Genomic DNA, 17,536 nt, shown 5'->3' on the forward strand with positions numbered 1-17,536 from the left:
CTCGATGAGAACAGCAGCACTGTTGTTATGGTCTAACCAGGTTTCAGTTAAAAACATAAAATCTAGATTGTGTTTGATAACACAATCTAGCCGGTCACTTCCACGTTCACTTCTAGTAGGTGAACCTTGGTTTCCAGAAGTGCAATCTTCTGAGGAGTTTGTAGTAGTCATCCACGGAGAAAGGAGGCATCTTGCTGCTAATTAGCTTTAGCTACAGTCACTGTAGGACAGGCTTGAGCTATTGGTAGGCCACGCTCACGCAGGAAAATGTTAAAATATGGCAATAGCCTACTGTGTCTACAAAAAATGTAAAGTCCAGTGATTTATAAGTATCCAAGAGCCGCTGCTCGTAGTTTCTCTCAGAGGAAAGCAAGATTATCAGCAAAAATATGCAAGCAGGCAGGCAGGAGCAAGCAGCAAAAGCGTCTGCACTGTAATAAGCAGGAAGCAAGCAGGACAACACACACACACACAGGCTTAGTGGTTTAACAACCTACTACCACATGAGAAGATCGACCCCCGTAACATCCATGTTTTCTGTCAAGTGCCCCTGAATTAAAGACTGTTGTCTCACTGGGATTCTTCTTCACAGGAGACACTGAAATGCCTGCCATCCAGCTGGAAACTGTGACAACAGCTGACTTCCTGGAAGTCATCACGCACACCAAACCCTCGGCTCGAAACCTGATGGACAAATACACAGCCTGGGAGAGAGAGTATGAGTCTGTATGACGCGCAAGCACATTTAAACATGAGGAAATTACTTTTTTTCTTGCCACTGCATATGGGACGTAGAATGTTTTGTGTACAAACTTAACAAACGCTGTAACACTTGGTGGAAGCCATGACAAGATTTTTCTTTATCAGGGCTTTCCTTAATAACTTATTTTAAGATCACACATTACACAATCTAATGTGTAAATAGTCATACAAAACATCATTACTTTAGTAAGTTTAACAAAATTTAATTAACTCTCTGTGTCCCCATGATATAACGTCCGGTGAAATATTTGACAAAGATCTTCCCACACATTAAATTTCTTCAGCTTTGTTTTTGCCTCTCAACTAAATTTCTGATGGACAGGTTTTATCAAAAAATCCAGGAATTCGTAATAATAAAGTGTTATCTATGTATCAACTTAAACTGTAATAAACCATGTTTAATGCAAATGCATGTTGAATGAATTCTTGAGACTGCCACACTTCATCAGGACTTCAATAAAATTGCGTGCCTGGAGGTACTGTTGTCATTTTTGTAAAAGGGAGAGAGTTATTTGAAAAAATCATGAAAACGTCATAGTATGGCACAAAAAAAGTCATAGAATGTTAAATAAAAATCATTAAAAAGTCAGTGTAGTAAGTCGAGAAAAAGTCATGGCATTGTGAAAAGAGATCATAAAAGTCACACGATGACGTAAAACGTCATAGCAAAAGTATACCATTTAAAAAAAAAATTTCATGAAAAAGACAGTATAGCATGTCCAAAAGAGACATAGTATATTCTTTTTTTTTAAAGTCTTAGCATGTTGAAAGAAAAAGGAATAGTTATAATATATCATGTCAAAAGAAAGTCAGTATAGTATGTGAGAAAAAAATCTGTGCTAAAAAAGTAATATAACATGTTATTAAAAAGTCATATAGCATGTGGAAAAAAAATCAAGTATACAATTTTAAAATATTCTATAAATAAAACATCTCAAAGTATAGTATGTTGAACAAAATTCATAGTAAAGTTTGTAAAGAAAATCCCCCATGTTAAAAAATGGTCATGAAAATTCATAGTACAGTATGATGAAAAGTAGTATAGCACGTTGTAACAAAAAAAAAAGTAAAGTCACAGTATGCCATTTAAAAAAAGTCATGGAATGTAGAAAAAGGGTTAAACAAGTTACAGTATAGTACGTCAAAAAGTGAGAAAAAGGCATAGCATTGTACGTTGAAAATGTGATAAAAAGGAATATTATGGTAGGATGAAATAAAAGGTTAAAAAGGTTAAAGCATAGTATGCCAAAAAAAGTGGCATAGTATGGTATGTAGAAAAAAGTGAAAGTATGTCAAAATAAGGGATAAAAAGTCATGATGTAGCATGTCAAATACAAAGAAAGAAAGGTGTTGATACAAAAATTCATAATAATGAATCACAAAAAATATAATAAAACTAGAGGGAGGTAGGGCGTTACAGCCCGATCCGGTTGGGGAGAGTTCTAGTCTGACCAGGCTCCTCTTTTTATCCTGTCTCTCCTAGTTATGCTGTAATAGTTTTAGACAGCTGGGGACTTCCTTTGACTCACTGAGCTCCTCTGTCCTCAATCTTTCTATCTTTCTATCTTTCCATTTATGTGCATCAATGTCCCAGAAATGCTTGTTACTAACCTAGCTCTGGGGAGTCATTCCCCGGAGTCCTTGTGTTCTTTTTCCCCCAGTGAGTTTCTTTGGATCAGGGAGCCTCCAAAATCATGTTGCAGCTGTTGCCATGGTCCCGCTACAGGTTCTGCAATGCCAGGTTACATCCTGCTACGCTGTGCAGTGCCCTGCTACGTCCTGCTGTTCCTTGTAATGCCGCACAGTGCCCTGCTATGCCATGAACTACTACAAAGAAGTACCACAAACTACTATTTATTTGTGACTGTCATTGCCACTCTTCATTCTAACCCCAACCGGGCCGTCAGACACCGCCTACCAAAAGCCTGGGTCTGTCCGAGGTTTCTGCCTAAAAGGAAGTTTTTGCTCGCCATTGTCGCACTGTTGCTTGCTCTGGAGGGAACTACTAGAACTGTTGGGTCTAGACCTACTCTATCTGTAAAGTATCTCAAGACAACTCTTGTTATGAATTGATACTATAAATAAAATTGAATTGAAATTGAATTGAAAAAGTCATAGTGTCAAAAAAGTGATTAAATAGGCAAAATAGTATATGTTGAAAAAAGTCATAGAATGTTGAAAATAGTGATTAGAAGGCATGGTATTGTAAACTGTGATATAAGATAGAAGAAAAAAAGTGATAAAAAGGCATGGTATAGTATGTGAAACAAATCATGAAGTATTAATATGTCAAAAAAGTGATAACAAAAAGTCATAGTGTAGTATGTTGAAAAAAGTGATTAAAAAGGCATAGTGAAGTATGTCAAAAAAATTGATAAAAAGGCATAGTATAGAATGTCGAGACAAAGACAAAGTATAGTAGGTTGAAAAACGTTGTGAAAAATCCATAGTATAGAATGACGATAAAAGTTGTGGTATTTGTTGTAAATGTATTTTATGTATTATATTATATAGTATGCAGAACAAGCCAAAGGTTTGGAACCACCTTATCATTCAATGCGTTGTCTTTAGTTTCATGACTATACATTGTAAATTATCACTGAAGGCATCAAAACTGTGAATGAACACATATGGAATTATGTACAGTATGTACATATATCATTGTCTATGTTGAAAACAGTTATTAAAAAGTCACAGTGTAGTATTTTGAAAAAAATGATTAAAAAGCGTAGGAATGTAAGCTTGAAAAAAGTGATAACAAAATTCATAGTGTAGTTTGATGAAAAACGTCATAGCTTAGTATCTCAAAAAAGAGATTTAAAAAGGCATAGTATAGTATGCCGAAAAAAGTGATATATAAGCATAGTATAGTATGTCAAAAAATAGTATAGCATGTTGAAATAAGTGAGAAAAAAGTTTGAGTTTATGTAGGAACAGATATTCATACTATGGTATATTAAATAAAAGTAATGAAAGTTGTAGTGTATAGAAATAAGAGATAAAAAGTCATGGTATATTATGACCAAAGACGTCATTCTATTACTTTTTTCAGCATACTATATAATGACGTTTTTTTGTCATTCAATACTTTGATTTTCAACAATTTTCGTCAACAATTTTCGTCAAACCATACCATTACTATTTTTTGTCACTTTTTCCAGCATACTATTGTGTGCCTTTTTAACAATTTTTTTCAACATACTATTCTGTGCATTTTAATCACTTTTTACAAAGTACTTTACTATGCCTTTCATCACTTTTTTTTTTAAATACAATACTATGCCTTTTGATTACACTTTCGACATACTATACTATACTGTGTCAACCACTTTTTTCAACAGACTTGACGACTTTTTTTGTCAACGAATACTATGCCTTTTAAAGATAATCTTTTGGACATTTTAGGCCTTTATTTGTGACAGGACTGTTTAGACGTGAAAGAGGAGAAAGCAGGGGAACGACTCGCAGAAAAGAGCTGCAGGTAAGAATTGAACCCGCGGCCGCTGCATTGAGGACAAAGCCTCTGCACAGAGACACGTGCTCCAACAGGTGAGCCACCCAAGCGGCCGATGCTATGCCTTTTAACCACTTTCAACATGTTCCTGCTGATCGCGGTGAGTTTCCCCAGTTCCCCTGGGCCTATCTTTTTGGATTCTGGATTTTGATTTTCCCTTGGACTTTGTGTTCTCTTGTGGATTGTTTTTTTGTTGGGAACTGACCAGTATAAAAATAAATCCATTACCTGCTCCTCCCTGCCTCCTCATCTCTGCGTCACACAATAGTATGAGGTTTTTCATCATACAACACTATGACTTTCATATAACTTTTTTTCAACATACATACTATGAGTTTTTATAATCGTTTTCAACATACTATACCATGAGGTTTTTTGTCATACTATACCATGACTTTTTTATCACTTTTTTGTACGTACTATACTGTGACTTATTTATCACTTTTTCAACATACAATACTATGACTTTTTATAATTGTTTTCATCATACTATGCTATGACGTTTTTGTCATACTATACTATGACTTTCATAACACTTTTTCAACATGGTGTATTTTGCATTTTAAATTTTTTTTATTATGCGATACTATCACTTTTTCTGTCATACTATAATATGACTTTTTGATCATTTTATTCAACATATAATACCTTGACCTTTTTCGTCATACTATACTGTGACTTTTGTATCACTTTTTTCAACATACTAGACTAGGCCTTTTTATTGCTTATTTCGACATACTATACTTTTTACTTTTTTCAACACACTATACTATGAGATTTTTCGTCATACTATACTATGACTTTTTCATGTCTTCTTCAGCATACGATTTGTTGATCTGATTTGTTTAATTATTTTTTTCAACACACTTACTTTTTATTACTTATTTTGGCATACCAAACTATGACTTTTTCATCACTTTCGTGTCACTTTGTCAACATGTTATATTATGCCTTTTAAATTTCTTTTTTTGTTATACTATAATATTACTTTTTTCAACACATAATACTATGACGTTCTTCAACATACTATTCTATTACTTTTCATCCCTTTTTTCAACATATTATACTATGACTTTTCATCCCTTTTTTCAACTTACTATACTATGACTTTTTTATCACTTTTTCAACATACTAAACTCTGACTTTTTATCTTTTTTTTAACATGCTATACCATTACTTTTTATCACTTATTTTGGCATACTAAACTATGACTTTTTCATCATACTATACTATGACTTTTATATCACTTTTTCGACATAGTGCATCATGCCTTTAAAAAAAAAATTATTACACTGTACTACTACTTTTTCCGACTTTTTAATCACTTTATTCAACATATAATACCTTGTTGTTTTTTGTCATACTTTGTATCACTTTTTTCAACATACTAGACTAGGCCTTTTTATCGCTTATTTCGACATACTTTACTATTACTTTTTTCGACATACTATACCATTACTTTTTCAAAATACTACAGTATGACTTTTTTATCACTTTTTTCAACACACTATACTTTGAGATTTTTTTTTTGACATACTGTATTATGTGACTTTTTTAATCAGGTTTTTCAACATACTAGACTAGGCCTTTTTTATCGCTTATTTCGACATACTTTACTATTACTTTTTTCAACATACTATACTATTACTTTTTTTGACATACTATAGTATGACTTTTTATCACTTTTTGCAACATATTATACCATGCCTTTTTTTAATCATTTTTTCAACATACTACACTAGTACTTTATCAATTTTTTCAACATACTACATTATGACTTATTATTCATTTTTTTATTCTATAACAGTACTTTGAATCACTTTTTTAACATACTATAACATTACTTTTTTAATCACTTTTTTCAACATACTATACCATGATGTTTTTTTGTCATTTTTTTCAACAACTACTTAATTTGTTCAACCTACTACTATGAGGTTTTTCATCACACTGTACTGTATCTTTCTTACATCTCTTTTTCAACATTCACTTTTTTATCACTTTTTTTAGACATACTATACCATTACTTTTCTCAAAATACTATTCCTTTACTTTTTTCGAAATACTATAGCATGACTTTTTTATCATTTTTTTCAACATCCTATACTATGCGATTTTTTGTCATGCTATAACATGACTTTTTAATCACTTTTTTGATGTACTTTTTATGACTTATTTCAACATACTGTACTATTCTTTTTTCAACGTGCTATACTATGACTTTTGTATCACTTTTTTCAACATTCTAGACTAGGCCTTTTTTATCGCTTATTTCAATATACTATTACTTTTTCATCATTTTTTACACATTCTGTAACATTACTTTTAATCACTTTTTTAAAGATACATGATTTTTTTATAATTCTTTACAACATTCTATACTATGAGGTTTTTCGTCATATTATACTACATCTTTTTTACATTTTTTTTAACATTCTACCCTTTTAATCACTTTTTTTAGACATACTGTACTATTAATTTTTTCGACATACTATATATCATTTAAATAACTTTTTTTTAACTTACTATACTATGGCTTTTTTGTCACTTTTTTCTGCGTACCATATAGTATGCCTTTTCATCACTTTTTTACAACGTACTAGACTATGCCTTTTTAATTATTTCTTCCGTCATACTACACTATGACTTTTCATAACTTTTTTCAACATACTTTAATATGATTTTTTTATAATCATTTTCAACATACTAGCCTATGCCTTTTTTGTCGCTTATTTTGACGTACTGTACATACTGTTACTTTTTCGTCATACTATACTATTACTTTCATCACTTATTTTGGCATGCTATACTATGACTTTTACATAACTTTTTTCAATATACTTGGTATTTTTTAGTCCTAGTATGACTTTTTTAAATAATCTTTTCAACACACTGACTTTTTCATGTCTTCTTTAGCATACTATGTTAGGACTTTTTAAATACTTTTTTCAACATACTTTACTATGGGTTTATCAGTTTTTTCTACCTTCTGTACCATTATTTTGTCACTTGGTTTTTTGTCATACTACACTATGTTGTTTTAATCACTTTTTTCGACTTACCATACTATGACCTTCTCAACATACTAGACTTTGCCTTTGTTATCTCTTATTTTGACATGCTACACCATGACCTTTTCACATCTTCTTCAGCATTCTATACTTTTATTTTTTAATACATTTTTTCAACATACCATGACTTGTTTTATAATTTTTTCAACATACAGTACTAACTTTTTATCACTTATTTTGGCATATTAAACTATGACTTTCTATCACTTTTTTCAACTTACTGTACTATCACTTTTTATGACATACTATACTCTGAGTTTGTCCCTTTTTTCAACATACTATAGTATGAGGTTTTTCGTCATACTATACTATGACTTTTAATCAATTTTTTCCCCATACTATTACTTTTTATCACTTATTTTGGCATTCTAAACTGCAATTTTCGTGAAGTGAGGAAAGTAAGAAAAACGCAGGGAAGAGGCAAGCAGGCAGGTGGGAGAGTTTATTCATAAAACAAGGAATCCCCGAAAATCAAAACAAAGTCCGAAATCCCAAAACTCCTAAAGCAGGAAAAGAAAAAAGGCTCACAGAGACTGGGAGATCGACAAAGGGAAAAACCCGCAGGGGACTAAAATACCGCAGGGAAGCGTCCAAACGTAGAGCACACCGACAGGAACCAGCAAACAAACACACTGACAGGACAAAACAATCTGAAAAGAGACAAAGGGAACCCAGACGTTAAATACAAGAGAGGAGGAGGTCACGAGGAACAGGTGATACATCAGGTGAATCACATCAGGGCGGGGCAGGACAATCAGACTGACACGAAGTAAAACTAGAGACCAGAAGAGATATAGACCAGACTTTAAAATAAAATAGGAAACAGAACATCCAGACAGACACTCACAGGGGAACACAAGACAGGAACAGCAACACAAGACACAAACACAAGGAGACAAGACAGGACCAAAACCACAGAAGGAGGGAAAGAAAACAAAATAAAACTCCAAACCACAACACTTTAGTACGACTTTTTTATGACTTTTTTCAACATACTATACTTCTTCGACATACATGTCGTTTCAATCACTTTTTTCAACTTATGACTTCTTTATCACTTTTTTTCATTTTGACGTACTATACTATTACTTTTCCATCATAATATACTACATAACTTTTTTTTCCTTTTTTTTCAACGTACTGTTCTATGACTTTCTTTGTCATACTATACTGTGACTTTTTATCATTTTTTTCAACATACTATACTATTACTTTTTATTACTTATTTCGGCTTACTATACCATGTATTTTTTCCTCATACCATTCTTCAACTTTTTAATAACTTTTTTCACCGTACTATACATATATATGTATATACAGACATATATATATATATATATATATATATATATATATATATATTTATCACAGATCTTCTCCCTGTCCAATCTGAGCTGTCTGTTGCACAAATTTAACAAACGTGGAATGTTCATATCTCTGAAAAGGGTCTAAAAACGTTCAAAAAAAGTCACAGTATGTCAGAAAAAGGTCGTACGTCGAAATAAAGACATAGCATTATGGAATAAATGTACAGTATGTTGAAAAAGTCATTATATAGTATGTTTAAAAAAAATGATAGTATATTCAACAAGTCTTTGAAAATGGCAGCAAGTTATTGTTATGTATGTCACTATAATATGTAATAAATAAAAATACTCAAAAAGTAATTGTATAGTATGTCAGGAAATCAGAATAAAGACCAGTTATCTTTATTAGGGCTTTATAAAATAACTTATTTTTGCTCACACACATTACACCCTCATTCATCAATAGTATTTTTATATATATTTATTCATTCAAACTTATATTTGTACATGACAAAACGTGTTTTGTGAAAACAGATGTTGGGGACTGTTGAAATACATGCTTTTTCCTTTCACATAACATAATGAATCTGAGACATTATGGACTATTTATGGGAGAAAAAAAAAGATGATTTTGGAAGATCACAAGATGGTTATTTTTCCTTAATCAAGCTGAGAGGATAAGGGGAAAACCTTTGGATGTCTAGGATGAGAGAAATAATTCAATAACTTCCCTCCCTCCATTGTTAAAACACTAATAGGCTATAACATTGATAACAGGCGCTTCTATAAGAAGATGAGTGAAACTGTAGACTTGGGTTGTTCCTTCTATCTCATAGCAGGTTCTTCAGGATGTGTTCGACAGCTTCTGGGAAACTGTCACATGTCAGGTGGGGAGGAGGGTTGATTTTATTCTCATCTCCTTCTCTGTATTTACCTGGCAGGAGAAAAAGTGAAATACCATCAACCACAAAAAAAATAATAATTATAACAGAGGATGTCCACAAGTCTTTAAAAGTGGACACATTTAATTTAGTGACAATTTGGGTCCTTAGAAACGTATTAAAATGTCTTAAACACCATTGCTGGAGGTAGAACATATTGTAATTTTTTGTGAATTTAATAATTGCATAGAATATAAGAAATACAAAGGCATAATACTTAGTCATAGTATAGCGTGCTATAAAATATTTCATAATATACTATGCCAGTGAGTGTGCAATAAACTGTATGTCCTTTTCAAATGACGTCAAATCTAGAAGGACTAAGGTAAATATTTTACACAGAATCCCATTACAAATTGTTGAATTTCTTTCAACTTTTAATCATTTTTAGGACTCTGCAAACATACTGCTTTACAGGAAATTACTGGCATAAATAATAATAAATAATAAAATAATAAATAAAATTAAGTTCATAAGTGCACATTTGATTGTGATTTAATAGAGGGCTTTTGATTGTGTTTCTAGCTGTTGTGTATTTCTGATAATACTCACGCTACTAAACCTTGCATTGGGTTACTCACTAAATGCATTCTCTTATGCTCATGCACCCCGTCTATCTGAATTATGTTGTGTTGATAAGGTGCTCCAAGGAACTATCATAAACTAATTGTTGTGTTATCTTACAATCAATGTACAGCAAATGCAAGTACATGTGAGTTGCTTATGTAACCGGTTATAATTCTAAGAGGTCTTAAAATACAGTATATATGTAAAGGGTCTAATTAAAAATAAATTGTAGGATTTCTGCATATCCTTGTACCAATTGGATCAGTATTTACTGTAGCTAATGAGATCAAATGGAAAATACCAAGACATGTATAACATAATGAAGACATTACAGTGGAAGAAGAAGATGGAGAGATGAAGAAGAGACAATAAAAGAACCACAATTTCTGGTCAATGTGCTGCTGTCAGGGAAGTTAAGGGAGAGAAAGGAAATGGAAGAAGTGGAAGGATAAGAGAAACAACCGAAACTGCTGAGGGATGAGAATTAATTGGAGCACGTCGCATTTTCTTACCGGTTCTGACAAGAATTCCCATCATTCCTGCGTTCTGAGCCCCGCCCACGTCATCTCTGGCATCCTAAATCAGCAACGGGACACAAACCACAGCAAACCAACTTTTAAGAAAGTGTACATGTTACTACACTCATGTTCACAGGCTGCTGTGCAAATGGTTCTAAGTTGTTTGTAGATTCACTACCTAATAAAGTTTTATTTTATTTGGGGTGGAAGTTCCAACAGAGAGATCTTTCTACAAGCGTATTAATATTGTTACCAAGTATTGAAAATGAAGTCTCTCCAGACTCTTAATTAATCATAACTGAAAATATACTTACATCGCCTATCATGACAGCTTCATTTGGGCTACATCCTATATCACACAGAGCCTATTTGACGGAAGCAACCAAAAGAAAATTAGAAGAGAGGTCTTGTTTAGAGGTCATTCATGTTTTATGACCATGAAATCAGTTCAGAAACTACCAAAAACAAACCTCATACAAGAACTACAGAAATCTGACTTGCTAAAAATGAACTCTGCAGCTGCTCAACAAACATTTATCATATCTAGAGTTGGATTTCAAGAAGCTTTTTTAAATGTTTGATATAAATACAAACGCCTCTTCTCTTTTCTTCCTTCAGTCTAAAGGTGGAAACACGTAGTGTAAGTATACGTTTCTAACCTGTGTGAAAAACGTCCGTTCCGGCTTTCCCACCACAGTAGCGTTGCAGTCGGTGGCGTACTCAAGTCCCGTTACAAAAGGCCCGGGGCCAAGGGCCAAACCATCCTTACGTTTGTAGTAGCGGGCCTTATGGATGGCGATGAGCGGCGCTCCATCCAGAATCATTCTAGGGGAAGAATACACTTGATCAACAAGCTTCACCAAACATAATAAAAAGCATAACGTACAACAAAGTTTTTTTTACAAAGTTACTGACTTTGGAACTGTTCTATTAATAGCAGCTTTCCGACCGGAGGGATTTTTGCCGTTCCTAGAACATAACATTCCTAGAACCCTTTTTTCTCGTGTTCCGACTGGACCAATTTGGACCAATCTTATTCATCCCTAAATTTACTTCTGATAACGTTTTAGGCGAGAAATGAACTTTAGATTTTAGATTTCGAATATAGGCAGTACTTCAAAAATCACTGCAGAATTGACAATTTGCTTAAAGGTTTTTGGAGTTAAAGCTCCATAAAGTGATGTAACAGCCAGCTAGCGCCTGCAGGGGTCGCTCAGCCAGTCATGCTCGGAGACCCCGGTGTAAGCTGGAGGTTTCTCAGACCGCTTCGTGAGTAAGAGGCTTTAATATCGCCATTGACGGATCATTTGGTTACACAACATGACTTGTCATCATAAGTGATCATAAGATCAACAGGAACCTGTGGTTAACTGTCTTTTCAGAGTTGAACTCCACAAGCATAACACACACACACACACACACACACAGTGCAGCAGGCAGAGGCAGGAGAGAGAGAGAGACCTGTTTCTCTTTGAGGGACTTGTTTCAATTATGACATTAGCTATATACATTAGATTTAGTACATACTTTTTTGCTGTATTTTTTTTCAGATTTTTACTCAATAAAGTTCCTTGCTGAGCTCGCGTCACTCCCGTACCCCTCCTACCACTTCCTATGGCCACTTGGCCAGTGCGGATGAAAATGGGAAAACCGGTTTTGGAGGAGAGTAGTTAGTAGAACTGTCTAGAAGTGAGTCACTACTTAGTTGAAAACGGCTATAGACTCAAGACTTGCATAAGCAAATTAGAAACTTGATTTTGGTTTCTCATACCAGTGAGAAAAACTAGACTGTCACATAATAAGGAAAACTTCACAATAATTGGAACTCAAATGTTCTGTGATTCACGGAAGAATGAGTCGTATGAATGAGTTAACCACCTGAAAGCCTTGTTGAGCGTTTGGTAGTTGAAGTGATTAGGAGCGAGTCCGATCACAACAGCGTTTGGCTCGGATGTGTCAATACCTGGAAATGGAAAGACGTACATACAGTAGGATTATTCAATCACTTTCAACCTCGCAATGATTTGTTTTAATTAGCAAGTCATTCACAATGTAATAATAAGTACAGATTAATTACTTGTTTAAGAGGTAGGTTTTTGTTGACACCGAATTATAGACTGAATGAAACAGAAATACAAGGAAAATCAGCTGACAGCACTGATTAGCAGAGTGATAAGCAATTACAACAATAATGACAAACAATAATAACAAAATCTCAAGGTAACAAAATCTAAGTTCTTTTTTTCAATTATATTTTTAGGTTGTTTGCTATGGTCGCTAAAACAAATGAGTTTCAAAAGAATTCAAATAGAATCAAGAAACACACACACACACACACACACACACACACACAGCTCTGTACCAGTGAAATCTTCCAGTGCGCTGTCCTCCACCAACAGCAGCGGTCTGTGTTGTTTCTGCTCTAACAAACTCCTCGCTGCACTCAGCGAAGTGAAGATCTCTTTTTCCTGGATTCAGGAAAAAGATAGCCCTCCAAAGATCAAAAACAGCAAAACAATCCCTTTTGTGTCAATATTTTTTTTACGAAATCCCCTGAGTTAAATATGGCTTTGGTTGTTTTTACCTGGAGGTCAAAGTTGAGATGTTGCAGTCGTGCCAGTAAGCTCCTCTTACTCTCTTTAGTTGTGTTGGTCACAAACTTCACAGCTACAGACGCCTGCCGTAACCTGACAGCACCAGAACACAAAAGCAAACATCTTTACAATTAAAAGGATTCACATAAATCTGAAACAACAAAATGAGTAATGACGCAATGACCCCAGAAGACTCCCAGAGACTTGGCTTCATTGCTCATTTCCATTTCCTTCATGCAGTGACTCTAGCCTGGGGGCTGTTTCCTACCTGTTCAGGGCGTCCTGCGCCCCGGGCACCGCTGTGTCTTCTATATGTAAAGTTCCACTCAGGTCGATGAGCACCGCCTTCAGAGTCCGTCTGCCCGCCATGCTGGAGACCTGCAGAGGAGGAAATGGTGAACCGGACCCGAGGCTCGGAAAATGTTTAGCAGCTTGTAGAGATGCAGCAGCTGGTGGCCATGCTGACACTGATGTCCTGCTTTGGACAATACTTTCTTCCGACACTCTTAAAAACAGTGTTGGACACTTGCAATTCACAACATAGTAGATTTTGCTGTTGACAGAAAGTTACTCATATGAAAAGCGTAATAATAATCCTCCCTTCCATTTGGTTGCTGTAATTTGACTTTCACTTACATTGAATGGACACAAAACAGCCCAAAACCTGCAGCCACCAGGACAGAGCTGCTTGGAGCGCAGCCTCCGATTAGGATTTTCTAAACTGCTAAATATGACCAAGGTCCGCTGTAAATGGAGCTTTAGTCAGTTTAAAAAAAGCTTATTCTTTCATAATAATGTATTATTTTAGAGATTAGAGATTCATAATCATAATTCACATAGGTAGTGGCAGAATTGATCAGATTACTAGGTTGATCAAACCTACATCAGGACAGAGTGAGAGGATTATTGACCGGTTTGTCCCCTGAATTGATGGCTTCCTGCCTACAACACAGATTTTGGGATTGTATTTTACTGATATTTGACTCTGTGATCCCTTATTATTTAGACATGCTTGGATTTCTGTCATGTAGTTATCAATGCGATGGTACAATTAATGCTCTTAAAACCCCACAATATATACACACGCACACACACACACACAATCTATTTGTGTTTAGTTCAACTAACAGGAAACCGCGCTGATTAGAGTTCCGTGCTGAGAATGAGCTTATTTTTCTGCAAGTGTGTTTGTGTGTGTGTGTGTGTGTGTGTGTGTGTGGTGTGCAGTTGTCAAAGGAAAATCAGAGCTGTAACTATACAAGCTTCACAAATCTTAAACACTGACCTCTGTTGTGTCTGTAGTATTTAGTTTTTTATGTGACTTCATTGTAATCTATATGACTTTTGTATTTATTAATTACCACAGTTAAGGGTTTATTCTGGTTGTTTTGTTAAATTGGGACCTGAAGAGGCAAACAGCAAGAACATTTGGAAAAGGGAACAGGAAAAAAAAAAGGATTTTATTAACGTGAAGCCTAATTTATATCGGCTTAGTAGTAGATCCATCCCTGTAACATTCCAATAAAACCCCTGGAGGAAGAGAAAGGGTACACTTTGTTCTCAATAGTTTACAGTTACCCCTTGTTGATATAAACCCCATGATCCTGATATAAAGCTGGAGATCACAATTGTTTCTCAAATCTCTTCAAAGATTTCCCAATGGGGGATTTCAAGGGAAACGTGTATAAAAAGATACGTTTATTTAAATTTGATGTTCTGGTGAAGCCATACAAATACAAAAGCTTATGTTATAGGCGTTTTCAAGACAAAAACTATTGTCAAAGCAGCATCAACACAGGTGTGATCAAAACATTTAGGATGGCTACATTCCAGTTAGTAACCCAGGAAACCATGCTAGTTACCCAGCATGCCTGAGATGCAGCCATTGCTACTGTCATTAATGACACCTGTGCTGTTTGCTATTATCACAAGTCAAAATGTCTGCTGTGAAAAATGAATAGTTAGCCCAGTGTAAGCAATGTAGAGCTTCACTGAGAAGTTGGAACACGCAGATACAGAAGATGTTTTTTGCTGTAAAGATAACGGGTAGTTGTTGGCGGTTTTAAGGATTTGAAGATTTGAAGATTAAAATGAAGGGGGCCTCTGAGAGCATCCCTAACCCTCCAACATCATGGTATTGCTTTCATAGTCCTTATTTATTCGTTCTTATTTTAATTGCACTGGTTTTTATCAACTGTACTGTTAATTGATACTTACTGGTCAAACACTTCTCAAATTAATTACAATGAGCTAACTAATGCTTTTCAAACGCTAGCGTTACTACAATACTTTACGTTACGTTAGTCTAAGCTGTAGTATCACTTGCATGGATGGTAAAAGCTAAAATGGCGTTCATTTAGCTGGGAACTAAAACCTTTTGTTACCGCACACTGGGCGACTTTATTGCTTATACAACATGTTTCGGTTTTAACTGCACAAACGGCACAATATCGGAATCAAGTTTACATATTTAGAAAGTTCGCACACTGCACAGGTAGCTAACCTTTAGCGGCAGCAGATGCTACTCCTGCTTCCTGTTGACGTTTTCTTCTTCGCTGGTGTAAAGTCGCTTTTAGACCTCAATGCTCCCACCTGCAGCTCGAAACAGATCCAAAATAAAACTGGACAATAAATCGTAAAAACTTTTTTAACAACGCTCTCTTTTTTTGATAAATTTCTCTGCTCTCTATTATTATTAATATTATTATCATTATTATTATTATTATGTTATAATCAGATAAGAGGCTTAACCTTAACCACTTAATCACTTATGCATTAGAATAATAAAAAAAAAAAACATATGTGTCCCATCTCACTAACAACCAACAGATGTATCGCATTAGTGAGTCTTTCAGGGCATTCAGATAGATTTATTATGAGGGGAGGTATTATCAAAATGATAAAAACCTCTCTGCAGGATGCCAGACAGCACTGATCTGATCCTCTTTCAATGTAGGCTACCTCAAGTGAATAACACTGTTTCCAATGTTGTTTTTTAGTTTTCAGTTTTAGTTTGGGCACAAATATTGTGCAGCTCATTGACTGTAAAAAAAAACAAACACGACGTTGGAAAATTAATCCCACACTATGAATGTCTTTGTTCAGACAAACTTTCTAAATCAGTACCATTTAAAAAAAAAATTCCCTTCTGATTAAAACACTATTGCTTTAATGAAACGTTTTGGATTTCATTTCTGTTTTTTCCTTCCTTTTACCAACCTCTTTTACTTTAGTTTCTCTCTTTTGCTGCTTTTGCTGGTTCTTGCTGCTGTGAACAAAGACGGCAATCATAACAGGCACTTATATTTGTCTCTTTCCACAATTGTGTCAATAAATAACATTAACATGCATTGGTAATGTTGATTCACTTTTACATGTATTCGAAATTTGGAGCAGCTATCTCCATTGTTCTGATGGACATCATGTAGCAGTCTCAAACCATCAGTTTAATTATTGTTTCCTTTTATGTAGATATATTCCATCATCTATGTTCAAACAAATAAGGGTAATATCTAGTTTTCAAATGTCAAACTTGTCTTTTTGTAATTAAAACTCATTAAACTTAAACAAATGACAAATTGTGCATCTTTAATTCCCTAAAATGAACCGTTCAAAACACACAGTTTTCTCAGACGCCGTCACACACTCTGACCTGTGAAGTGCACATACAGTGTGTGTGTGATTGCTTTCAGAGTCTGTACAGAGACAGCTAAACTCGGACTAATCACAGATCAAAGTGGCTTAACAGAGCAAATCTCCCTGATAAACATATGCTTCTAATTCCAGCAGATCCCCTTTCCCCACTCAGAGGCAAAACTACACCAGCGTTAATAAAAATGTTTGTGGAGCTTAGCGGGGGAGAAAATGGTGATAATTCACAACATATGGGGATTATTAATGTAGTTGAGCAGGGATAGATGGACAAACATGGAGCTAAGAGAAATATGCTAATATTTACCAAAAACAGAAAAGGAGGCATATTGCAGTATCGTATACAAGTTAAAGTACTACAGCCAAACTGAAAGTTAATGTACTGCAGCAAACAGGATGAAAGATATTGTTTGAAATGTACATTAGTAACAGTTACCGTTTTATATACTAAAAAGAGACAATACAAAGAATATAGACTATTCCATTCATTTCAAGACAAAAAAAACCATCCCGATACCATTACAGTGATGTTTGTGGCATTGAAAAAAAAAAGTTGTATTGTTTTGAGCTGCAATATTGCTTAAAATCTAGATTACACACATCTGACCCAA

General features: G+C 34.6%; 2 protein-coding genes across 7 annotated transcripts in view; one reads left to right on the forward strand and one right to left on the reverse strand.

Annotated features, from left to right (window-relative positions):
• katnal2 (katanin p60 subunit A-like 2) overlaps window positions 1-756 on the forward strand; it is a 7,626-nt gene extending 6,870 nt beyond the window's left edge. For all 3 annotated transcript variants that reach the window (XM_034896372.1, XM_034896371.1, XM_034896373.1), the window contains one exon: window positions 593-756. In XM_034896372.1, coding sequence (XP_034752263.1) covers window positions 593-732 — 140 coding nt within the window. In that variant the 3' untranslated portion in view covers window positions 733-756. The remainder of the gene's footprint in view (window positions 1-592) is intronic.
• An 8,524-nt stretch (window positions 757-9,280) lies between these two features.
• hdhd2 (haloacid dehalogenase-like hydrolase domain containing 2) lies at window positions 9,281-15,866 on the reverse strand. 4 transcript variants are annotated; one of them, XM_034896375.1, is made up of 10 exons: window positions 15,778-15,866; window positions 13,543-13,652; window positions 13,265-13,367; window positions 13,043-13,148; window positions 12,559-12,643; window positions 11,340-11,505; window positions 10,995-11,045; window positions 10,675-10,738; window positions 9,453-9,588; window positions 9,281-9,370 (listed from the first exon to the last, which is right to left on the reverse strand). In XM_034896375.1, the coding sequence occupies exons 2-9, from the start codon at window positions 13,641-13,643 to the stop codon at window positions 9,485-9,487; spliced, it is 780 nt and encodes a 259-aa protein (XP_034752266.1). In that variant the 5' UTR covers window positions 13,644-13,652; window positions 15,778-15,866; the 3' UTR covers window positions 9,281-9,370; window positions 9,453-9,484. The 4 variants fall into 4 exon arrangements, with proteins under 4 accessions (XP_034752266.1, XP_034752265.1, XP_034752269.1 ...); XM_034896374.1 differs by having other exon boundaries at window positions 9,281-9,361; window positions 9,444-9,588; XM_034896378.1 differs by having other exon boundaries at window positions 9,281-9,588; window positions 13,543-13,658; window positions 15,770-15,844.
• Window positions 15,867-17,536: the final 1,670 nt, after the last annotated feature.

Source organism: Etheostoma cragini, chromosome 16, assembly GCF_013103735.1.
Source record: "Etheostoma cragini isolate CJK2018 chromosome 16, CSU_Ecrag_1.0, whole genome shotgun sequence".
Lineage (NCBI taxonomy): Eukaryota > Metazoa > Chordata > Actinopteri > Perciformes > Percidae > Etheostoma > Etheostoma cragini.